The following is a 26,730-nucleotide window of genomic DNA, read 5'->3' as shown; positions in this document are numbered from 1 at the left end:
CACAAATACAAAATTGTAGAGAGCATCTTAATCCAAGCTAAACATCAAATATTCAACAGCATATTATGGAAAGAAGTGTGGTTAGTACATTTTGAGGTGTAACGTCTTGTTGTACTTTGTACCGGAAGAATGTAAGTATTTCAATGCTTGGCAGGGCAAAATGTACATTATTCAAACAAGGCACACAAGGCAATGCACTCCCAAGACTCTAATGTCTAGCCAGCTAGCCAGATAATGTTTCTGGAACACCTCCATTTGATGAGCTGCAGTGGCTTGATGACTGGAATTCAAATTAGTGACTGGTTGCATAATGTACCCACATAAGTCATGATTATTATTACTTAAATATCTCATTACAATTTTCATGTTATATAACACCTATTACATTACTCTTGAAGTGTGTGATAGTGAGGGGATTAAAAAAAATTACTTGTGACTAGCTATTCATGTACCAAGGTTTTCGTGTTCTTCATTAGATTAGAAAAACTTTCCGTCCAGTGCTCATATCGCTGGCCTTGTTACAGTAAAAATTTCTAGTTGCAAGAACTGGAGAGTAGGGTGTATGTTGAAGGAATTCAAATTCCATATGCATTATGACAGCATTAGATGAATGGGCAGTATAACAGCACAGCACAAAAGCAACTGAATGAAGATCTCCATCTGCTGGTAGCAGTATGATGACATTAAATGTTCTGTCTTACTCATGTAGTCTTCAGCCATTACTGATATTTCATCCCCATGTTTGAATACAAAACTTTGAGAGTTTTAATGACAAGCTAAGGTGTTACTGCCCACTCACTTTTCTGACTAGTGCTGGTACACTTAAGTTCCATCTCTTATGACGATAGTTAATAGGAATTTAGTACTTTCAACCTATAAATAACACAAAAGTTGCTCATAGCAATCATAATCTTGATTTTCCTTTCTGTTGTATACTCTGTCAACATGGTACCCAAATCGCAACACTTTGAAGGACTTCGGATCTTGTGGGCAATATGATGTACCAAACTCACTATAGCATACATTTATGTCTGTACGTGCATGACAAACTGCTAATTTTCTTTGAAAATACATTCCACTGCCGCTCAGTGTGCCTAATCATGTTCTGAAGTAACAGACACATAGGTAAAGTAATTTTTTTTAACTTACGACACCACTTAAAAACTTATTGTAGCCATACTACAGGCCCATTCTGTGGCTGACTTGCTGTGTTTTACATTTTAAGAACACAGAAAGAGTTCACCAGATCATAACACCCCTTTTAGTGCATAATATCTATGTAGTCGTCATTCTTGCAGAGCCTCTGCGTCTTTATATGGTGTTCCTGCACATTTTTGCCATCTGTCACCTCAGTTTTTCTGTTCATGAGCATTACTACTGTCAGCTTTAGAAATTCTTAACACACATTCTTTATCTCACTTTTAACATTTTCCTTTTGTCCACCTCCATAAGCAGTGTTCAGCTTTCCTAGGTCCTTATATTATACTTACGGTATGAATGGGTTGTAAGTGTGTGGTTTCATATTTCTTATCAAATTTGGTAAACCAGCTTAATATCTGTATGTTCTTAGTGCACTGTATTATAAAAGGATTGTTGGGTTGAGATTTGAGCCAGGTACTAGATAGTATTCAAAAATAAAACGCACAGTACAGAAGCTGCATATAACTGACTCAACAATCACACAAATGTTATGATTCATTTATATGTTATAGTCCTCTACTGTTTTTATTCCACACCCTTTCTGCTCCACCTCTCACAATGGAATATAATGGGTTTATAATTTTGCACACACATCTCAATGGATTTAAAGTACAGTAGCGATAATTATAACAAAGTAAATTAAAAGTGGTTACATTTAAGTGGGGCATATGTAACAAGATGATGATACATACATGCTTCACACACTGCTTATTAAAATGTAAAATTTAAAATCAATCTCTCTCTCTCTCTCTCTCTCTCTCTCTCTCTCTCTCTCTCTCTCTCTCTCTCTCTCTCTCTGTGTGTGTGTGTGTGTGTGTGTGTGTGTGTGTGTGTGTGTGTGTGTGTGTCAAAGAATATATTATGTATGGTGAAATGAAATGATGATTAGTTACTAAAATATGTTCACTAAAAAAAAGGTGGGTTTTATGCTGCACATCTGCAATAAGAGAAACTAATGGGTTTGCAGTGCTCCACCGTCCCTATCCCTTGATCCTCCTCCTCCTACTCCTCTTCTTCTTCCACCACCACCACCTCCTTCTCCCCCCCCCCCCCCTTGTACTCTATCATTGTGCTCAGCTCTCCTACCAATATGCTTTCCTTTCTGTGTAATATATCTAATCCTCCCCCTATACTTCCTTGCCAACTCCTCCATTGCTTGTACCTCACTACATCTCCCACATCCAGCCTGCCCCATCCCACCACTCTCCTATTCTCAAACTCACCTACTACCAACCTACCTCTCCTAAGCTCCGTCTCACCTCGCGCCCTGCCTCCCACCCAAGCTCCGTCTCACCTCGTGCCTTGCCTCCCACCCAAGCTCCGTCTCACCTCGTGCCTTGCCTCCCACCCAAGCTCCGTCTCACCTCGTGCCTTGCCTCCCACCCAAGCTCCGTCTCACCTCGTGCCTTGCCTCCCACCCAAGCTCCGTCTCACCTCGTGCCTTGCATCCCATCGTCTCGCTTCCCTCCGGATCTCCTCACATCCTGCTTCCTACCCTTGGTCTCTCCCCCCACCACCACCACCACCGACCATCTCCTCTCTCTCTGTCTCCTATACTGTTTGTCATTTTGTGCGTGCAAGTGAGAGGACAAGCTGTATAAGTTCTTTTAAATTTATTGTATGAAGTAATTATGATACTGTGTATGCTGCAAACAAATATTTACAGCAACACTGCCAAGAATACTGTGAAGATAAAAAATTGGAATGGTATTATTGCAGTAAGACGCTATGCCTTCCTCGAGTGTCCCTTCATCAACAGATGCCATGCAGTGTTGCAATAGCATCACGAATCCCAAGTCCTGGCGGGGGGACCAGTTCGAGGTATGAGCTTAATGCTCGAGGTATAATTGGGTACATTGGACATAATAGCTAACAAAACGGTGTGGGCATACGTTTACAATAGATACTTTAGTATTTAATTATAGCTGGCAATGGTTGGTGGTATTTAAACTAACCACATTTGAGATTTCTGCGTATCACTAATATCAGCAGTAACAAAATGCTTTCCAACAAGAATTTTGCATTGCCCATCGTCACACAATATTTTCTGGTAGTGACCTGAGCAGTCAGTATTTTCATTATCCAAGGTGTTCCTGCTCAGTAGTAGCTGCACCCATGTGTTAATGACTGAATAAAAAAGAGAGTACTTCGATTCCCTGAAACTGGGATTACTGGGGCCAACCCGACGTTGCAGCGGAAAATACTGAACCTTCAGCTTTTGCACCCTGTTCTAAAAACATGGCCCCTGGTTGTGAGTGACTGATTACTTCTCACATTTTCTCTCGCTTTCTTACTTCTATAATTTTCTTAATTGTCTTTTTGTTTCAATTCTTGCTGTAAGCTCATATTCGGTGTCTGTTGTATTTATTTTTGTTCGTGTCAGCTAAGCTCTGCTTTATTTGTATGTAGGAGCTCATCTTTTCTTAATATAGCCATTAGCATCTAGTTTGATATTTGTCAGTATATGTCCAAATTATATTTTAAGACAGGTCCTGATGATTTAAGTAACATTAAACACAGAAATGATTTTTGGATTCAGTTTTCTTCCTACACAGTTGAAAGAGAAAGGAGGAAAAATCAAGTTACATAAAATGTTCACATATTTTCTTAGGAAGAGTTAACATCAAAGATAACAAATATGAACATAAATTGACTAGGGTAAGGTTATGATCTGTAATGCATTTTTCCCCACACTTAACCTTTTAATGTTTTATTTGCATTTTTTATTAAATAGTCTCTCTAGACTTTCTATACAGCAGAAGAGTAAATCTAGAATTCTAGAAGCTCTATTTAAATTCCTCATTTTTTTCCAGCAAGGTCACCATTTGATGTTGTATTAGTGTGTATTGTCTACATTTATGAATTATTTGCTCTTCCAGTTATTGTAGTTTTAATATTTCAAGAATCTTCGGATATATTAATGTCATTTATATAAATGATATATAAAAATATCAGACATTTTTACTCTAAATTTGCAACAGTTTGAATGAACTCCAGCAGGAATTCATAAAATGCAGCTATAATATGAGAAGTTACACTCTCCCTTTCAGTTGCCTACGCGTTGATGCCAGGAAACCACTACTTGCTAGATATTTAAATAGATGAGTCCCACAAGGACAGTCAGTACACTTTGTTAAAAAAAAAAATGCTCAGTTACAAAATATCCTGTCTCCTATACACACACACACACACACACACACACACACACACACACACACACACAGTTTGAGTCTAACACACTCAGAAATCGTACTGTAAGGCAGGAAAGGACACAATGTAACAAGTCATCACCTGCAGTGTAAAGGGAGAGTGATGTAAATTCTTCAATTATGTGTTAATGTTTGCTAAACTAGATAGTTTAGTGTCACAGAATACAGAAAAGAGGTGCAGTGAAACTTATCACATTGCAAGTCAAACATTCCATCAGGATGATTAGTTGGTTGTTTTGAATTTAAGGGACTAAACAACGAGGTCATCAGTGCCATTCCATCAGAACAAAAGATTTTTGTATGAAGAAACTATGGTAGCGTTCTTCCCAAGTCTGTACCTGAAGCACCATACTGCTGCCAGACATTAAAGGCAACACTAACAAAAAGTAAATGTGTGTGTGTGTGTGTGTGTGTGTGTGTGTGTGTGTGTGTGTGACACACCAGTTCAGACATGAATTTTTTGAGTGAATACTAAATCTCCACTATACTTTCCAGAAGTTCACCAATGATGATGCCATTAAAACAATTTGTATTTTTGATTAGTCTCAAGAAGTTAGGAATAAAATTTTCTGAAGCAGTCTCTTTAAAAAAAAAAAAGGGAGATTGTCTTTTTTATTCAGGGTCATCTTTACATAGGTAGATACTGCAGGTGACAAAATGTCTGTGTGTGTGAAACAATATTTTTTTTTCTCCTTCTCCCGTGAAAAATGGAGCTTCTAAAATTAATTTTTCTTGGCAAATTTGGATTAATGGAAGCTATAGAAGAGACATAATATGTTAATGGACATTCTGTTGTGGAAACAATTGCCAAAACTGTGCATATCTGTAGGGTATGAGCTGCTGCTCGCTTTACACTTCAAATTCACTCTCTCACACAAATCTGCAGATGGGTATATTTTAGAGTGGTGTACTTAAAGCAGATAAAGAGTGATAAGCCAGTAGCTTTTAGTGTGTCTCTGTGTGTCAAGTTTTTAGTGTGTGCCTGTGTGTCGCGTATCAATCAGAAACTAAGGTGCTGATTTTGAATTCCACATTTCCATACTGCGGCTTGCAACATGGGAATAATTCAAAGTGAAATGGATTATACAACACAAATGTACATATGTGGCAGAGCTTCAAACAGCTGTGCAAATTTCTTAATTTGTGGACACAAGTTTCGAGACACTCTAAATTTGATCAAGCTATATATGAACCATGCATGGCATGTGACTTTTGTTTTATACCAGTTATGAGGATGATGTATGTTCATATGTTATTCACTTGAATATGAGCAAAACTCAAAACTGGCTAGTAGTGCCCCAGAGATCAAATGAATGATAATTTTTGGTTATGGACATCAAGGAATCATATCATCAGCCCAACATTCATGTGGAACAAGTCTTACAGCAACTTTTCATAATGGCTTGATATTTAATCTTTACAGGAAAAGCTTCCATAACTCAAAATTTAACGTTTATTTTCTATGGGAACATAACTTGTAACACACTGAAAGTGCCTTGACCAAAAAGTTGTGCCAATATATTCGTGAAGTTTGATCTCGTACTTTCATCAACCTTGTTAAAATGCGACCAGACTTCAACTTATTACCAAAGAGGAAACAACAAATACCTGCACTTTGTTTTCCTTCTCTGGAAGAGAGTTGTGCTACTGTTATGCAAATCATCCAAAGAATGAGCAGGCATGGTGTCCTGAATGAAATAGCAAAATAAATACATAGATAATAAAGACACTATTATACATGTAGCTCCTTTCTACAGTGAGTTGCTTAAGAACTTCCAGGTATGCTAACGAATTGGAAAGTTGTAAAAGAATGTATAAACTGCTTTGCCAAGCTAGCATATTTTATGCTGGTGTTAAGCTTTGTTTCTCATCATTTAGTGTTTATATGTTCTATATCTACTACTTCATTTACGTACATATTCTGCAACCCACCATATGTTGTATGGTGGAAAGTACCTTATATCTCTGTTAGTCATTTCCTTTCATGTTCACTTGCAAATAAAGAGAGGGAAAAACAACTGTCTGTATGCCTCTGTACCAGCCCTAATTTCTCCTATTTTAATGATCAGACATCATTTTGCGAGATTTTCATTGGTAGAAGTAGAATCATACTGCAGTCAACTTAAAATCATGATTCTCTAAATTTTCTCAATTTTGTTTTGCAGAAAGAATGTAGTCATCCATCCAGGGATTTCCATTTGATTTCACAAAGCATTTCTGTAATACTCATTTGTTGAGTGATCATAAAAGTAACAAATCTAGCAGCGTGCCTCTGAATTGCTTCAATGTTTTGGGTTGCATTAGTGTTCTGTTCATGACCTTCTGTACAGATGAACCACACTTTCCTAAAATTCTCCTACCAAAGTAAACCATTCACCTTCCAACCATCCTCACATGCTTGTTTAATTTCACATCACTTTGCAATGTTACACCTAGATGTTTAATTGATGTGCCAGTGCCAAGCAGCACACTACTAATGTTGTATTTGAACATTATTTACTGTTTTTCGTACTCATCTGCAGTAATTTAAATTTTTCTACGTTTTGAGCTAGCTGCCATTCATCATACCAACTAGAAATTTTATCTAAGTCATCTTGTACCCTCTCACTGTCACTCAGTGATGACCCTTTCCTGTACACCGAAGCACCATCAGCAAACAGCCACAGAATGCTACTCACCCTGTCCATCAGATCATTCATGTGTACATGTTGAATCACTTAACTTGTACCGCAAATATTGTGGAAATGAAAGTGCTCGAGATGCGTGGTTTTCGCAGAGTGAAGGGTAGTCAGGGACTTGTTAGCCAGTAAACAGAATGTAACAATACCTATAAAGTGTATTTTTTGTGTAAACACATACTTTTTTTAAAGGGAACGAGGCCTTCTGATATTAACAAACTAAAAGTATGGTAAATTATGTCAGTGGTGTTTGTTGCAGGATTCTAGTGCGAGTTGTTTACGAAATAACGTATTCTGAAAAGTGCGCACACTGACACTTGTATAATACACACCAAAGAACAACACAAGTGCATACATTAGTTATGTGGATTCTGAACAGTAACAAGACAACTGCTCGTCACAGGATGTGTTCAAAATGACCACTGGCAGTGGAAACACACCCTTCCACCTGATATGGAATGACTGATCCACACTTGTTAGCATTTCAATGGAGATGTCTGAGCAGGCTGCAGTAATACGTTGTTGAATGTCATTGGCTTTAGTTGGTGTGTCCTTGTAGACAGTATCTTTCAGCTTTCCCCACAGGAAAAAAATCTACAGGTGTCAAATCTGGGGAACAGTTCGGTCAAAGTAAAGGTCCTCCATGTCCAATCCTAAGATTTGGAAACAATTAGTGAAGACATGCTGTAGTACTTCGCACAGTATGGGCTGGACAGCCATCATGTCTGTACCACAGTTTCCTCCTAGTCTGCTAAGAAATGTCCTCCAGAACCCATGGAAGAAGATGGCTCTGTTAGGAGGCTACGATACTTTTGCACTTTCGGTGTTCCACCTATGAAACATGGGCCTATGAGCTGATGGTTCACTATCCTGCATCACACGTTTACACACAATGGACGCTGATGTTTCACCTGACGTATCCAACAGGAATTGTCAGCAAACCAATAGTACATGTTTTGGTGGTTTACCTGGCCACAATTGGTAAATGTGGCTTCGTCATTAAACAAGATACATGATACTCTGGAGTATCTTGTCTTAATGCCCATGTACAGAAGTTAACAAGATTCTCATAATCGTTCCCTGCAGCTCTTGATGGAGAGAGATCTAATTGCAATGGAACCACTGTTGATGGAGAATGCATCGAACACTTGCCTGACTCATACCACTTCCTAGTGGTTGAAGATAATAACTGCTGAGACATCTGTTGGAATATCTTGCCACATGCACCATACTAGAATGAACTTCATTCTTCCTACACTCTCCATACACTATGTGCATGTTCGTTTTTCACACACACACACACACACACACACACACACACACACACAAAGTGACTAGGAAGCTACAGTGCTCTCAAGTATTATTACAATCTGTTTGTTGGCTAACAATATGTGCCCCTGACTACCAACTCAATCTGTGAAAAGCCACACTTCGGTACCACTTTCCATTTCCGCATTGTTTGTGGTGCAAGTTTTAGGTGATTCAACCTGTGTAGAGAAGAAGAGCAGTCCTATCGCACTTCCTTGGGGCACTCCTGATAATATCATTGTCTCTGATGAACACTTGCCATTGAGGATGATGTACTGTGTTCTATTACTTAAGAAGTCTTCGAGCCACACACACATCTTTTCCGTATCATTTAATGATATGTCTGCAGTGGGGCACCATGTCAAATGCTTCCCAGAAATCTAGCAATATGGGATCACCTATTGTGCTTCATCCATGGTTCACAGGATACTGTGTCAGAAAATGGCAACCTGAAAATTTCCCTTGAGTGATGCTTTCTGCATCTGTGCTGATTTATGGATAGAAACTTTCCCTTCTCAGGAAAATTTATTGTACTTGAACGGAGAAAATGTTAATGAATTCTGCAGCAAACCAATGTTACGGGTATTGGTCTATAACTTTATGGGCTCACACTTTTTTCCACTTGCATGGGACTTCGTGCTATGTGAGAGATTCACAATAAATGCAAGCTAAATAAGGTGCCAACGCCATAGAGGACAGAGTTGTTGTTAGAGTCTTCAGTCCAGAGGCTGGTTTGATGCAGCTCTCCATGCTACTTTATCCTGTACAAGCCTCTTCATCTTCGAGTAGCTACTGCAGCCTACATCCTTCTGAATCTGCTTTGTGTATTCATCTCTTGGTCTCCCTCTACAATTTTTACCCTCCACACTTCCCTCCAATACTAAATTGGTGATCCCTTGATGCCTCAGAACATGTCCTACTTACTTAGCCCTTCTTCTAGTCAAGTTGTGCCACAAATTCCTCTTCTCCCAAACTCTATACAATACCTCCTCATGAGTTACGTGGTCTACCAATCTAATCTTCAGCATTCTTCTGTAGCACCACATTTCGAAAGCTTCTATACTCTTCTTGTCTAAATTAGTTAGCATCTGTGATTCACTTCCGTACATGGCTACACTGCGTACAAATGCTTTCAGAAACTTAACTCTGTACTCGATGTTAACGAATTTCTCTTCTTCACAAACACTTTCTTTGCCATAGCCAGTCTCCATTTTATATCCTACCGACTTCTACAGTCATCGTTGTTTTACTTCCCAAATAGGGAAACTCGTCTACTGCTTTAAGTGTCTCATTTCCTAATCTAATTCCCTCAGCATCACCTGATTTTATTTCACTACAGTCCATTATCTTCATTTTGCTTTTGTTGACGTTCATGTTACATCCTTCTTTCAAAACACTGTCCATTCCGTTCAGCTGGTCTTCCAGGTCCTTTGCTGTCTCTGACAAAATTACAATGTCATCGGCAAACCTCAAAGTTTTTATTTCTTCTCCATGGATTTTGATTCCTACTCAAAATTCTTGCTCAGTATACAGATTGAATATCACTGGGGATAGGCTACAACCCTGTCTCACTCCCTTCCCAACCAGTGCTTTCCTTTCATGCCCCTCGACTCTTATAACTGCCATCTGGTTTCTATAGAAATTGTAAATAGCCTTTCGCTCCCTGTTTTTTACCCCTGCCACCTTCAGAATTTGAAAGAGGTATTCCAGTCAACATTGTCATAACCTTTCTCTAAGTATACAAATACTAGAAATATGGGTTTGCCTTTTCTTAACCTATCTTCTAAGATAAGTCGTAGGATCGGTATTGCCTCATGTGTTCCAACATTTCTACGGAATCCAAACTGATCTTCCCCGAGATCGGCTTCCACCAGTTTTTCCATTCGTCTGTAAAGAATACATGTTAGTGTTTTGCAGCCATGACTTATTAAACTGATAGTTCGATAATTTTCACATCTGTGAACACCTGCTTTCTTTGGGTTTGGAATCACTATATTCTTTATGAAGTCTGAGGGTATTTTGCCTGTCTCATACATTTTGTTCACCATATGGTAGAGTTTTGTCAGGACTGGCTCTCCCAAGGCTGTCAGTAGTTTTTATGGAATGTTGTCTACTCCTGGGGCTTTGTTTCGACTCAGGTCTTTCAGTGCTCTGTCAAACTCTTCACGCAGCATCGTATCTCCCATTTCATCTTCATCTACATCCTCTTTCATTTCCATAATATTATCCTAAAGTACATCGCCCTTGTATAGATAGACCCTCTATATACTCCTTCCACTGTTGTGCTTTCCCTTCTTGGCTTAGAACAGGATTTCCATCTGGGCTCTTGATATTCATGCAAGTGGTTCTCTTTTCTCCAAAGGTCTCTTTTTTTTCTATTTTCCTGTAGGCAGTATCTATCTTACCCTTAGTGAGATATGCCTCTATATCCTTACATTTGTCCTCTAGCCATCCCTGCTTAGCCATTTTGCACTTCCTGTCAATCTCATTTTTTAGACGGTTGTATTCCTTTTTGCCTGCTTCATTTACTGCATTTTTATATTTCCACCTTTCATCAATTAAATTCAATATCACTTCTGTTACCCATGTGTTTCTACTAGCCCTTGTCTTTTTACCTACTTGATCCTCTGCTGCCTTCACTATTTCGTCTCTCAAAGCTACCCATTCTTTTTGTGCTATATCTCTTTTATACATTCTTGTCAGTCGTTTCCTATTGCTCTCTACGAAACTCTCTACAACCTCAGGTTCTTTCAGTTTATCCAGAACCCATTTCCTGAAATTCCTGCCTTTTTGCTGTTTCCTTAGTTGTAATCTACAGTTCATAACCAATAAATCGTGGACAGAGTCCACATCTCCCCCTGGAAATGTCTTACAGTTTAAAACATGGTCCCTAAATATCTGTCTTACCATTATATCATTTGTCTGAAACCTTCCAGTGTCTCCAGGTCTCTTTCACATATACAAGCTTCTTTCATGATCCTTAAACCAAGTGTTAACTACGATTAAGTAATGCTCTGTACAAAATTGTACCAGACGGCTTCCTCTTTCGTTCCTTACCCCCAGTCCATATTCACCTACTAGTCCTCCTTCTCTTCTTTTTCCTAAAATCAAATTCCAGTCCCCCATGACTATTAAATTTTTGTCTCCCTTAACTATCTGAATAACTTCTTTTATCGCGTCATACATTTCTTCAATCACTTCAACATTTGCAGAGCTAGTTGGCATATAAACTTGTACCACTATGGTAGGTGTGGGCTTCATATTTATCTTGCCTACAGTAATGCATTCACTATGCTGTTTGTAATAGTTTACCCACACTCCCGTTTTTTCATTCATCATTACACCTACTCCTGTATTACCCATATTTGATTTTGTATTTGTAACCCTGTATTCACCTGACCAGAGGTCTCGTTCCTCTTGCCACTGAACTTCACTAATTCCCACTATATCTAACTTTAACCTATCCATTTCCCTTTTTAAATTTTCTAACCTACCTGCCCAATTAAGGGATCTGACATTCAACACTCTGATCCGTAGGATGCCAGTTTTGTTTCTGCTGATATCCTCCTAAGTAGTCCCCACCTGGAGATCCGAATGTGGGACTATTTTATCTCTGGAATGTTTTACCCAAGAGGGTGCTATCATCATTTAACCTTACGGTAAAGCTGCATATCCATGGGAGAAAGTACGGCTGTAGTTTCGCCTTGCTTTCAGCTGTTCACAGTACCAGCACAGCAAAGCCATTTTTGTTGATGTTTTGAGGCCAGATCAGTCAGTCATCCAGACTGTTGCCCCTGAAACTACTGAAAAGGCTGCTGCCCCCTCTTCAGGAACCACACATTTGTCTGGCCTCTCAACAGATACCCCCTCCATTGTGCTTGCACCTATGGTACGGCTGTCACTCAGGCACGCAAGCCTCCACACCATGGTTCATGGAGGGGAGAGGATTCTATCCGGACCTAGCGACTTATTTGTTTTCAACTCTTCCAGTTTATTTTTGAACTTAGAGTGCAATTGCTGTTGGGAATATTTGCAAAAGATGTTATTTTGAGATGTCGTGCAACGTCTCAAAATAAATCTTTTGCAAATATGCCCAACAGCAACTGCACATGAGATTGTATGTTTTTCTTGTATTACTTATTTGTATGAGCTTTCCTAAGCTTATTTTATCTGATGATTACTCAAAATTTGTCAATATAAAAATTTTTGCGATCAAGATGTTTCCATGGAATTAGTTCCATGGAATTAGCTCGTGGCAGACCTCATCAGTTGGGTGGAAGTAAATGATGTCCATTCATAGTTTAAGTAGGATGCTAACAACTGCTTACCTGCTCTTTCTATCATAAATACTCTCCTAGCTTTCTTATTGGATTTATTAACTTCACCAAAACTCAGACCCATGTATTCCATCTCACAAATAAACAAGTAGCTGAAACCCTTCAAATCATCTGGGAGGAATTTCTCTTGTACACTGTCTGACTCCAAAATATCTGCGAGTGACTCTGGACAGTATGCTTACTTATAAGAAGCTCTGTTTATTGAACATGAAACGAAAAGTGTCTGTCAGGAATAACATAGTGCACAAACTGACAGGTACTGCATGGGAGAGCTCACCCAAGCACCATGAACACTAACAACCTAGCACTGTGTACTCGTTTAAAACCTACGCCGTATATAAACTCCCCTGGCATAGCACTTCCTGAAATTAGGTGTGCGATAGCTGCTAAAGAGATTCTTGTGAACTGCTAGAGCTCTTACAGGAAAATCACAGCAAGCAAGGGCCTCAAAGTGGTGAGGAACTGTCAACATTTGGAGAACTGGATGGTTTCAAAGAAAGAGTTTCCTCCTGGTCATTCAGGGAAGTGGACAAGATGGAAAGCGCTCAACAGACTGTGTTCCAATACCTCAAGATACAAGATCAACCTATAAAAGTGGGGTCTTTCTGTGGACTCAGTTTTTTGCAATTGTGGTGCTATGCAGTCTCTCAACCATCTGCTGCAATCTTCAGCCACATGCACAATGAGAGACCTGATGAGGGTGACACCAAATGCGCACAATATGGCCAATTTCTATTTGACCATTGTTTAAACTGATGTCAGTGATTGATTATATACTTTGGACTTCTTACATTATAATAAATAAAATCATGATCATTAATATGTGTCGCTGTATGACACAGTCAGTAAGGTCAGGACTGTTTGTAACTACAAATGTAAAATACTTCCATTCTGTGTGGGGAATTTTTTGAGCAATTATTGTGAATCGAACCTGTTACCTCCACATCAACTGCCAATAAATCTATCCACCAGACCAGGGAGTCTGTGCATACTGTCCTTAAATATATGATGGAAAAAGTCAGATATCTTTATTCCGGCTAAGATTTTGGATTTCCAAATTTTTGCTTAGCAGCTTGTCTCGAGAAGGACCTTCTCTTTCTGCTCTTTATTCCCAGTGCTTTCCATGTAGCTCTATCACTGTCCTCAACTGACTTGAAAGTTGGTTGTGACCCTAGGAAATCATCTCTGAATTTCTGCAGTATCTTCCTACACACTACTCCTGATAGTAATTCTCCAAAATTCTTCCAATAAAATATTTCATTCAGTCAACTCGCCCCTTCCAGATGTTTGGTATATTATCTTGATACGTGTGAGAATCTATGTGTGTACATGTGTGCAAATACACTTAAGTGCAAGACGTATTTCAAGATTTAATAGTGTTGCCAATGGATTTGTAGAGATGGCTTACTTTTGTATTATATTTAAAGATTCTCTCTCTCTCTCTCTCTCTCTCTCTCTCTCTCTCTCTCTCTCTCTCTCTCTCTCACTTTAAATTAATTGGGATAATCACTGGAGAACTAAGCTACACTGAAGTTGCTAGTTGCCTGAGACAAGTCTTAACAAGGTATCTGAGTATACCTTTCAGTATCTTACATAATTTAATTTTGTTAATGAATTTGAATGAAAGTTTAATGTCACTGTTTACTATCACCAAACCCATACCTTTTTTTTATAACCTTTCGTCGGAAGCTGCTGGTTGCAGTTAGCACCACTCCATGACCAGTAATAATTGAATTCCTTCCCTAAAGTCTGACCACATAGGTTAATTATTATTTGACCTCTCTGTAGCTAATAGTACCACTGATGTGATAATTGGTAGGTTCAGGCCAAGTTAGTTCATAGCCTGACCTAGCTATTTAAGCATGTAAGACAGAAGTGCTGAACAGTTGCTCTGTTGACTAGCACTAGTTGTGTGTGTGTGTGTGTGGCTTCTAAATGATTTGTCACATCAGGATACCTATGCAGTTAAGTATTATGTATAAAATTAAAGTTCCTTTGACATCTTCACAGTGCAATTTTTATAGCCTGGCTTTATTGAAATTTAATGTTTGTGAATAAATTTTGTTGTTTTGACATTTATAAAGTAAATATGTATATATTTAGGTTCCACATTTTTCTTTTGTAGACCTCTATGTATGGAGGACTGAAATGCCTTAAAAATAATCAATTAAACACCATGCCATTCAAGAACCATTCTCTCGTTAAGAATTGTAATAATGAAAATTCAGATGTACATAATGAACAGAAATGAGGAAAGGCAACTATTCACAAGTAACTGACGCATGGTGCATAAAGGTCCCAATATTTTTTTCTACCTTTACATCTCTCTTAATAAAAAGATGCAAATATATTTTTTAAAAATATGCACCAAGAAAATTGTAGTTGCTTAATTAAGGTGGAGGCATTGTGAATAAAAATTTAAAAAAAAATTCCGTTTTACTTGTGGGAATACTGTTCATTTTGGTGCGTGTGTTTTGAGGAAGTCACACACACATAAAAAGAAAGAGTAAAAATATATGTAAGATATACCATATGTGTGTATGTTTCAACTCTACGTGTAACTTTAAATTTCAGAAGTTTGTAAAATTTATTAATGAAAATTGAAATGTAGGAAATTTGTGTTCATAAAAGGGTTTCTTCTCTGTCATAATTTGTGAATGTATCCACATTTTTCCTTAACAGAATAAGAGACATTTTGCTTTGATGCAGTTTGTATGCAAATGAGTCTTTGTTGTTGACCTTTTAAGAAGTACACATGGTCTATGTTCATGGTAATTATGGTCTTTGCAAATGTTTGACAAGAACAGAATCTTACAAATATTTGATGCTGATGTGGAGTCCTGGTTTACTGAATCGAACAGTGATAAGTTTACAAGCCACATTGAACAAAAAATATATTGTCGCAGTTTTATTACATTCTCATTAGCTGAGATAAAAGTCGCCAAGAACGAGTTTTGGTCATTTGCAGTCTAAAAATGCAAGTCCTCAATTATATGAGCAGTAAAACTCCATAGAACGACAGCTACAGAGAACAAACAATACAATAAGTAGCACTCAGTATTAGCTGACATGGTACAAAATCACATTTGTAGCACAGGAACGATTGCAGTCTGTTGCTGGCGGCATAACTCCCTTATTCTTTGCTGTTGCCATATGACTCATTACTGGCACGCTGGTCGTGTTGTCACAGTCCTGGCAATGGTCTGTGAAGTTCAAGTGCACCTGGAATCTCATATGGTTTGTTTAAATCTTCCTCACAGTGAGACCAGAATTTAATATGCAGAAACTGTAATTTCAGATAAAGTAACTGGCACTTGCTTCAAGAATCTATCTGCATATCACAAGATCTGAAGGGAAACTATAGAACTCTGTTAAAACATTATACCTGCTTAACAGAACAGTTAAGATAGGCATTGAAAAAGGACAAGAAAACATTTGTGACAAGAAATGTAAGTAAAAGTAGGGTTTGTTGGTCAAGAGTTGAAATCTCTTTTTCCATTTCACATGATGGTGTTATTCTACTTCCTTCAATTGCAGTTGTAGTATCCTTGCCTCATTTGGGCAGTCTCTCTCTCTCTCTCTCTCTCTCTCTCTCTCTCAAAATAGATCAAGTGTTTAGCTTTTGGATCATTAGTATTTTACATATATAGACCAAAGGTAAAAATGTAAAAAATTCATAAGGGGGTTGTTAAAGGAAAAGTCCATTTGTGCTGTGAATCAGGAAGAGGTATATATACTACACATAAGGACCAAAAAGCAATGGTGAGCTGTAATCCATTGTTTGTGAAGAAGATTTCAACAATTACTGTGAAAGGATTAGGGAGTTAGAAAACTTAAGATTTAGAAGATATGTGTAATAAGCACAGAAATTCATTTTTGAAACCTGTTGCCTTTTGTTCTGTTACTGATATATGTTCATGAGCAGTGATTATAATGACAGCCAGATAAAATTTTCTTGACAGGACAATGACAAGGGAAGATGTAGCAATCATTCAAGAAAGAAGAATGTCAACACAACAGCCACAACAAGAACAGCAACAACAACGTCAACAGCGTAAGTGTTACTAATTCTTTATTTTTGTTTGGAATGGCATTGCAGATGATTGTTTTGAGTACCTCAGAGCATGACACCACTGGCTGTTCAGATTGCATCTATCACAGTCAGTGTAATAATAGAAGACCTTAAATCACATGTCTTGCTCTGCCATTTTAAAATAGCCATTGTGACTTCTTCATTTGTATGTGTGTGTGTGTGTGTGTGTGTGTGTGTGTGTGTGTGTGTGTTTTTTACATGATGCGCACAGAGTAGCACATCTGGGTCATATATGGAGCTGGAGTGTTGATAGTGCTTCATCATGAGAGAGAGAGAGAGAGAGAGAGAGAGAGAGAGAGAGAGGTGTGGTACATTGGTAAGACACTGGACTTGCATTTGGGAGGACAGTGGCTCAAATACTGATCTAGCCATCCAGGATGATTTTTGTGAAATAAACACAGCCAAATTCTTTCCCCAGCCTTAGCGTTTATTCCTTTTCCAGTGATCCTGTGTGTTAAGCCCTAATCATTCTTCCATTCTGCACAAGGGAAGTGAACCAAGTTACACATATGCAGACAAAGCTACATTTTATTGAATGGGCATGAAAGGTCATTAGCAAAATTGTTCATTTTATGAGGGTGAGGTAGTTGATCTGGTAATGATAAACTGTTTAGCGTAGGTCAAAATGGTCCATGTTTTTGACAGTCCCCTTTTTGGTCAGTGTGCTTTGTCCAACCTTTTCCTGTGAGTAGTTTCCATGCCTGAAACTGAGTTGTTTGATGGTTGGGAAATAACCACCCTTGGATTGCATAAGCTTGTCATCAGACTCAGATCTTATTTTAGCCACAATATTCTTTAGTTTGGGTAGGTAGACATCAGAAAATGCCAAATCTGTTGAATAGGGTGGGCTTAGATGAAACTGTACTCTGCAGTGAGACATTTTTAAAACTTCTTGACAGAATAAAGTTGTTTACTGAACTGGGACTTGGATCTTTATCCTTGCCTTTGCGGGTTTTGCTTTTTCCAGCTGAGCCATCTAGGCACAACTCACAACCCACATTCACCGAGTCAGTTCTGCCAGTACCCCTCAGTTTTCTTTTTGCCCATGTACTATTTGGCAGTGGGCTATATGTTACTTTAGATACACTTTACTTGTGAAGGATTTGCATAAATGTTTTATTTTAAAAACAGTTTATAAATTATTGTGTTTTGACCTTCTGGAGGTTTGGATGTAGTGCAATGGAACAACTGTCTTGTGTATAACATTCGTTGAGAGGTATTCCCAAATTCATTTACAGTATGTCAGTCATAAAAATATTTATATTGGATTAATATTATGTTGACCTGGTGATGATAAGGTTGTACACAAGCTCAAGATTGGAGAAGAAAATTGGCGACCACTTTCAAAGGAATAATCGTGATATTTGCTTTAAGTGACACCGGGAAATCACAGAAAACATAAAGCTAAATGAAAAACTGGGGATTTGAACCAGCTGTCTCCTGAACATGAGCCCAGTGTCTTAAGACTGCACAAGTTCGCTAATTTGAATGTACAGTATCTACTCAGAAACAATAACATTGTTTTATGAAGGCCTTATTGTAGAAGAAATCCAATGTTTCTTTCCGTACTGATACATTGTTGCAACTGAATTTCATGTAAATCGTCAGAAGTGCTTTACATAACTCACATGAAATTCGCATTTAAAGAGGACCACCTGCTAGTTTTGCTTATACATTTTCCCAACAAAGTTGAAGACGTGTAAGAAAACAAGACACATGAATCATTTAAGTGCATATCTGCAGAAATCATTTAAATAAAAATTTCATATTATTTTGTTTTGATAACTTTCTTGATGGTTTCTGATGTGTATTCTTTTTGTGAAGCTCTTAACTATTTATTTTTATGATATCTCCAGCACAGTGCACATGCAGAGTGCAAGTAGGTCAAAATGTGCAGTATGTGAAGTTTTACTTTAATGAGTTTTTTCTGCAGAAACTACAAATATTAAGCACCAGTGAGTAATTAAGCCATAGGCCTCTTCCAGCTGGTTGATTGCTGTCTGTAAGGCGATATAAGGAGCAATCTATGATCGTGGGACATGGGATGAGCATGTCACCAATCCCTCCAATCATTATTGCCAGTAGATGAACCCTGAGGATGCTGCTGCTTCTTTATTTGGCCTCATGAGGCCTAATGGACACTTTTCCAGATTTCTCTAATTCAGGAGAAATCTGAGGATGTACCGAGAATCAAATGTGGGTTCTTCTGCACTGAAGCCAGTGACACTAACTATTTGGCTATGCAGGAGGTCAAGTAGTAAGATCCAAACAAAAAGAGGAAAACAACTGCAGTTTAATTTTCTGGAGCACTGTCGTGTGTTGCCAGTCCCTGATGATTTTACCCATTATTTATAAATATCTTTAAAAATGACATTATGTAACACTGTAAGCTGCAGTTAAAAATAATCTTTAATATTTTAATGTTTTTGAAAGAAGCTTGTGGTGTTGCATGATATTATTTCTGAAGCTCATCAAAGCTGTAGAACACAACAGACATTAAATATTTTGGATATATGAATATGTTCATTATGCTTTTCACAAACAGTTTCATACATCAGTGTAATACACCTAAAATTAGAAAAAATACTTTCTTTATAGTGGGTATGTGACACCAGATGCAGACACGTTTTGTAGTCTCAGTGCAGCCTTTTGGGTTTCCATTAAAATAATTTATATACCGATACGATCTAATGTGGACATAAAATATTTAGAGGAAGTTTACTTATTCCATTAGAAATGTTTATTGTAGATTAATTATGTTGTCTTTAATATTGTACTATTCACACGTTTTCAACCTCAACAGTTGTCGGTGGCGGCTCTTCACCAGGAAGCTCATCACCCAGTAGCACTGGTGGGCCGCCTCCTTGTCAACCACCACAGCCCCCACATCCTCCTGGGTCTGGTCTTCCTCCGGGTCACCATAGGGCATCATCGGCGCCGCCGGCTCCTCAGCCCCAACCACCTCAGGTGGCTCTCCAACAGCAGACGCCTCCCGGTGGTGCTCCACCAATTACGACTGTTGGCGGCCCACCTGCACCTCCCCCGGCACCACCTGCTCCCCCTGCACCACCGTGTCCTCCATGGCTGGGTGGTGGTTTACCTTCCTCAAATGTGCCGCCAGCTCCTCCTGCACCCAGTGCGGCACCACCTCCACCACCACCACCTCCAGCTCCAAATGTCACACGATCTTCTAGCAATGATGGGCAAGAACAGGGATCGTCTCTTGCTGCCCAGCTTCAAAGTGCTAAGCTACGCCGTTCGAGCAAGGTAATTTATCGTCTTGAAAGATTAGCTGAAGCTTATTGTTCATTTTAAGTCTGTTTTTCATTTATGTGATACTCTGTAGGGAAGGAAAAAATGCTGCATTTCATAAAGTTACCCAACTTACATTTTTATATCTCAAGTGCCGAAATCTGTATTTTTCTCATAGGAACAACTTCATAGTTAGTGCTCCTACCAGAGGTATTAATATTTAAAATACAGTTTACAGTATCAAATGACTTAATTTGTAATAGGTTTCTGCTTGGTGCTTTCTTCAGACTATGTACCCAAAGACAGACAGCACCTATTTTCACCTTCTCCCTTTGACAATAGTGACAGAACAGTAACCTACATACAGTCCTCTCAGTTACGTACCCTATACAGGCATATTTAGGAATCTGTCTTCCTACACTACAAAAGGAAGGTTTTTGTTGTCCACAAAGGCATAACCTTATCTATTTAGACAGCTGAACAACCCCTTAATCTCTTGCTCATCATGCATCTCTCTCTCTCTCTCTCTCTCTCTCTCTCTCTCTCTCTCTCTCTCTCTCTCTCCCCCCCCCCCTCCCCCTCTCCCCCCCCCCTCCCCCCCCCCCACACACACACAACCTGCCTACCTCCCTCCCCCCTCCCCCGCCCCCGCCCCCTCCCCTGTGCTGTCACCTCTGAGCCCTTCATCATTGTCTGGATATGATTGTTAACTTTTGAACAGAAAAAAATTAATTTCTGTTCATCTACATCAGTTCTGAAGTGCTTCATTAATAACTTCCACATGTCAGTTGCATTTAGATATGAGTGCAGGCACTGTCACAAAATGTGTTAAGGAAATTAAGTTCGTGCACACCTTGAACTGAGACAAAGACACTATGATAGCATTCTAATTGAATGAATGTCTTCAGTTTTTGTCAAAGCTGAGAAATACTTTGCAACATTTCTGAATCTGTGGTGGACCCAAGTGTTTGTAATAACATACTAAAACCTTTAGATTTTTGTAGGTATTACTCAGTTTGTTCCTGTTTTGTAGCATATTTCATTAATAAGTATAAAGTGCTAAAATCAAGTCATTCTGTTTGGAACACACTATATGTTCGCGGAGTAACACAATCTTTATTTGGGGGTGGTGCCTACAAACTCATACAACTTGGATTTGGTTCACTTTTCAATTTATAGTTGTTTTGTTCTCCTTTGATGGAACTCTCAAAAAGGAGTTCTCTTATATCTTCACACAAAAATCCCAAGCAAAAACAGTATACGCACATATTTCTTGAAGTTTCCCTGGCAAATCGAATATTCCTCCATATTTTAGCCATACATCTGGGTTATTGCTTATTCTTGTTCAAATATTTCAGCTGACAACCTTACAGCCATACCCAAGCTGAATCGCAAGATTTTTAAATAACTTAACACAATTCTGTGAATTAAAGCTGCAAGTATCAGAGATAATACTGTTGATAACAAGTGTGTCAGTTGTAAGTCAAATTTTATATGTCCAAGAGAAAAACAAAGTACCGGTATGAAATGAGCGTTAAGATACAAATGTGTCGATAGGGAACATTTGTTGTGAATGAGCCTTTTTTGTTTGGTTGGTATGACATCTGTCAAAGATATTTAGTATACATCAAGTCATGGAACAAACAACATCATGTGTTTTCATCGTGTTAACAATGTCGAATTTTATACCAGAAAGTGATGATTTGCAGATAGCATTAATTTCTTGTTTTCATTTTAAAAAAAGTGCTGCAGAGTCGCATCGAATGCTTGTCGAGGCATATGGTGGTCATGCTCTATCAGAAGCAACATCCAAAAGAAGGTTTCAACGGTTCAGAAATAATGATTTTGATGTAAGAAATGAAGAACGTGGAAGACCACCAAAAAAGTTCGAAGACACCGAATTGCTAGCAATATTGGATGAAGAATATACTTTGCGTCAGAAGCAAATGGCAGCAATGCTAAATGTTGCACAACAAACAATTTCTGACCGTTTGAAAGCTATGGGAAATATCCAAAAGTGTGGAAAATGGGTGCCACATGAATTGAATGAAAGACAGATGGAAAACCGAAAAACCATTTGTCAAATTTTGCTTCAAAGACATAAAAGAAAATCAATTTTGCATCGAATTGTTACTGGCGATGAAAATTGGATTTATTTTAAGAATCCTAAACGGGAAAAAACATGGGTTAATCATGGACAACCATCAACATCGACTGCAAAACCAGATCAATTCGGCAAGAAGACAATGCTCTGTGTTTGGTGGGATCAGAGAGGTGTGGTGTCTCATGAGTTTCTAAAACCCGGTGAAACTGTGAATACTAATCGCTACAGACAACAAATGATTAATTTTAACTATGCATTGATCGAAAAAAGACCAGAATGGGCCAGAAGACATGGCAAAGCAATTTTTTTACACGACAATGCACCTGCACACAAAGCAAAACTGGTTCAGGATACAATCAAAACACTTGGCTGGGAGCTGCTACCCCACCCGCCGTATTCATCCGACTTGGCCCCTTCCGACTACCATTTGTTTTCATCAATGGGACACGCATTGGCCGAGGAACACTTCGATTCCTACGAAGAAGTCGAAAATTGGGTGTCTGATTGGTTTGCTTCAAAAGATGAACATTTCTATTCCCACATGGTGTCCACAAATTGCCAGAAAGGTGGTCAATATGTATAGAAAGCAATGGTCAGTGCTTTCAATAAAATGTTTTTACTTTTCAATTCAAAATTAGTGTTTCATTTTCACAACAAAAAAAAAAAAAAAACGGTCATTTCAGACCGGCACACCTGGTAAGTGCAGAGTCATGAAACCTGCAGTGCTTATGAAGTATGTGGTTGATTATTATGCGTGGCATATGTTGGAATGCTAGGCAGTGAGGACTTGGAATAATATTTCCACTGAGAGCGCAAACATGAAATGAGGGGTTTCCATAGTTTTTCGAGCTGGGAAACCTCATCTCTTTGGATCAAGTTGTTTGCCAATTGTATATCCATAGCTTCCTTGACCAGTAAGTCCAAATAGTATGAGGCTCTGGCCAATATCTTACTTGCTTATAATCCATGGAGTGGATGCAGAGTTATTGGGCTTTAAGAGGTGGATGTATTGCTGGTGTTCAAAGCAACAATCTTGTGCAGTGTGTATTGTTTGTCATATGTAACTTTTACCACACTCTCAGCGAATTACATATGTACCCAGCCTTCCTAAAAGCAGCTCATCTTTCACAAATCCCAGAAAAGCTGCCATCTTGGCCAGTGGAAGGAAGATCACATCCACTTTATGCTTCTTTATTATTCACGCACTTTACAAAAACATTTCCCACATATGCTAGAAAGGCCATACACTTCTCTCTTCTTGATTAAACAGCCAACTGGTTGTACAAAAATATTAGGTACATTGACCTAATTTTCAACACCTACTAGGGGTGTCTTCCTCAGAATGAACAGTTGCTAAATACTATATAACAATACATAGAAAATCAGGTACAACAAAAAACACATTAAACAAGATGACAATTTTCATGATGCACATTGTTTACTGACATGCAATTACATTGCTAAAAAGCAATAGTCAGAATTTTCAGCAGCTATGCTGAATTCAAAGGTAAAACAAAATGTTGCTCAAAACTCTGACTATTGCTTTTTAGCAATGTAATTTAACGAAAGTAACATTTGTGTGCCATGAAAATTGTCCTCTTGGTTAATGTGTTTTATGTCATACCTTATTTTCTATGTATTATTTTATAGTATTTAGCAGCTGTTCATTATAAGGAAGACACCCCTAATAGGTGTTAAAACTTAGATCAATGTACCTAACATTTTTGTGCAACAGGTTTGCTGTTTAATCAAGAAGAGAGAAGTGTATAGCCTTTCTAGCATATGTGGGAAAGCCCGAGCTGTCAAATTCATAGGCACTTATGTTGACTGTTCCACCACTGGCTGGTTAAAGGCAGTATAACTTCCTAAGTATGTATGTGTCGGCAAATAGAAGTTGCCATTTTTTTGTACGTATTAAGTTTTGAGCATAATGTGTACAAGTAAAGTTTGTCGATTTATGAGTGTTAACATCAATTCAACATTATCCGTAACAGATCCCTTGTCATAACCTATGCGTATATAGTGAAAAAAATTGTGATAGAGACCTGTCCCGTTTACAAGAAGTACTCGAATTCCTCACTCCCCACATCCTTTGAAACTCATTGAAATCAGAGGGATATATATTGCCATTCCAGTCTTGAGATGTCTAGTTAGCAAGAAACATTAATTTATTGCCTGACACAGATTTATTATAGGTAGGGGCACTAACGTCCTTTTTAAGTTGCTTAGAAGAGGGCAGCCCTGGCATGGTTTGTCAGCAGTGATCAAACTTTGTTTTTACAGAATAGTTTTTCTTGGCAGAGTAAAAGATCAGAGTCGTTTACTTCTGTTAACAGCAATCAGCTGAAAACAGTGGATCAAGTACCAGTAGCAGTGGTAGCAGTAACTATGGAACTATTGGGCGCAGTGGCATGGCCAGCATGACTAGTATGATGGATGAGATGGCAAAGACACTGGCTCGCCGCAGGAAAGCTGTTGAGAAGAAAGAGCCTGCAGAAGCACAGGTACATTGGGACACATAATGTAAATGGGATATCTCTTGTAATGAAGTGTGGAATATCATAGCAGAAATAATAATAATAATAATCATCATCATCATCATCCCCATCATCATCATCATCATCATTGGGGACATGTGTTAATAATGAACTTCTTTTCCATTTGTATGTTATACTGTTTCTAGTGACAATGAGAGGTAATGGAAATGATTTTTATTTCACCTACCTCATTTAATTATTGTGTGTAAGTTGAATAGCAAATTTCAACAGGATTGAAGTGATAGCACAACTAGCATCCAACATTTCTTGTGTGCATACTGCCACGCTATTGGTGTAATAGAGTAAAAATAACAATAAAAACCTTTTCTTGCCAGTTTGGTGGATACTATGACATAGGAACTAGTTCTGACTGTGCCGTGGGAATAATTGATAGAATTTTCAGTTGAGTAGGTAAGGTTTGAACTTCAGATAGGAAGCATGGGCTTGTGGGGAGAAAAGAAATAAATAGCAGACATAAAATTCATCTAATGAGTACAGGATTGTTGATTGAACTTTTTATCCTCATGCTGTGCAAGGCACATCAAGGCACATGTTCATTTTCTTAGCTATATCACTAGTTGTCTTTGAGAAGGGATGTGTGTGTGTGTGTGTGTGTGTGTGTGTGTGTGTGTGTGTGTGTGTGTCTTTGTAGTATAAATCCTGGTTATATACATACAAAAATATTTTCAGGATAGTGATGCTAGTCAGGACAAAAAGTCATGGGACAAAAGTGCTGGCAATGGAAAGTTTGCCAATGGTTCTGGGTCAGAATCACCGAAGCCTTCTAGAAAACGCTTTGGATCCTCTTCAGAAGAACAAGGAATGAAAGTTAATGGCGTACAAGAAGGCACAGGCACTGGCTGCACTGACCTAGAGAGCTTGAAACAAGAAATACTCAGAGAAATGAAGAAGGAAATGAACAAAATGAAACAAGATATAATAGATGGTAAGATCAGCATTCCACATATATGCAGATTAGTTCTCTCTCTCTCTCTCTCTCTCTCTCTCTCTCTCTCTCTCTCCTCTTCTGTTCTCTTTCCTGCCCCCCCTCCCCTCCCCCCCCCTCCACCCCAAATGCAAATGGTTAACACATGATGATGTAATTGATTTTAATTACTAAAGTTAACAGTATGTATAAAAACATAAAGCTGTTACTTTTTTTACTGTTTCAGCTTTGAGACAGGAGCTTAACAGAAGATAATGGCCGCTACTTAAAAAGTCTCCAAGTTCCTAAGCCAGGTCATTTGGTGCTCCCTTCTCTTCCACACCCTTTGTCGATTTGGCTTTTTGCGGCCTATGTCGCAGAGTTAATCACTGCTTTTTTGTATGTGGCCAACATATGTTGGAGGAAGAGGCAGTTGTATCATTTCTCTACAGGCTCAGTGCTGTTCCCCCATACTCCAGCCATATAAATTCCAAGTGATTAGTAGTATATGTAAAAGTGGAAAATATTTAATGGTGATAATATTCAGTCTGCTGCAGTATGAGAAACAATTTCAGTCAAACTTGCATACTATTTACTTTCCATATTTTTTAAATAAAGTATTTGTTTACATTTCAGTACTGATATTTATTTTTAATGTGAATAAATGTATCATAACATTCACTATGTGTTTTGGTTGTATCATGGATTTTCTGCTTCAGTGGGAACATGTGTCTGATATTTACTCTTTTTTGTAGACTGTTGAAATCTCATTGCAAATAAATGTTGTGGGATGTGGCACGTATGTTCATACTTCAAAAAAGAAAAAAATAGAATTGTTTCTTAAAAAACAAAAAAAGAGCAACTGAAATAATTAAATGCTTGCAGGACCTTGCAGGGTTATATCAGGTTTGTCCATTGCCACTCAACCTAGATAAAGGCAGTGGTCAGCATTGCATCTGTCCACAATCAGTAAGCACCATTGCAGTGTCACTACTACAGATTGGTTTCATTGTAGCAAATATTATATATTAATGTTGCCATGCTCCTCTCTCTCTCTCTCTCTCTCTCTCTCTCTCTCTCTCTCTCT

At 38.4% G+C, this 26,730-nt stretch overlaps 1 protein-coding gene across 6 annotated transcripts in view; it reads left to right on the top strand.

The window, feature by feature from the left end:
• Positions 1-26,441, top strand: part of LOC124615428 (protein enabled) — a 182,322-nt gene extending 155,881 nt beyond the window's left edge. For 4 of the 6 annotated variants that reach the window (XM_047143311.1, XM_047143308.1, XM_047143313.1 and 1 more), the window contains 6 exons: positions 2,920-3,021; positions 16,695-16,786; positions 19,629-20,092; positions 24,518-24,685; positions 25,409-25,664; positions 25,891-26,441. In XM_047143311.1, coding sequence (XP_046999267.1) covers positions 2,920-3,021; positions 16,695-16,786; positions 19,629-20,092; positions 24,518-24,685; positions 25,409-25,664; positions 25,891-25,919 — 1,111 coding nt within the window. In that variant the 3' untranslated portion in view covers positions 25,920-26,441. The remainder of the gene's footprint in view (positions 1-2,919; positions 3,022-16,694; positions 16,787-19,628; positions 20,093-24,517; positions 24,686-25,408; positions 25,665-25,890) is intronic. The other 2 variants (XM_047143309.1, XM_047143312.1) reach the window with 2 other exon arrangements.
• Positions 26,442-26,730: the final 289 nt, after the last annotated feature.

The sequence above is a fragment of the Schistocerca americana genome, chromosome 5 (genome assembly GCF_021461395.2).
Source record: "Schistocerca americana isolate TAMUIC-IGC-003095 chromosome 5, iqSchAmer2.1, whole genome shotgun sequence".
Classification (NCBI taxonomy): Eukaryota; Metazoa; Arthropoda; class Insecta; order Orthoptera; family Acrididae; genus Schistocerca; species Schistocerca americana.
Note: the sequence above shows the minus strand (reverse complement) of the source record. Positions and strands in the feature narration are given on the sequence as shown.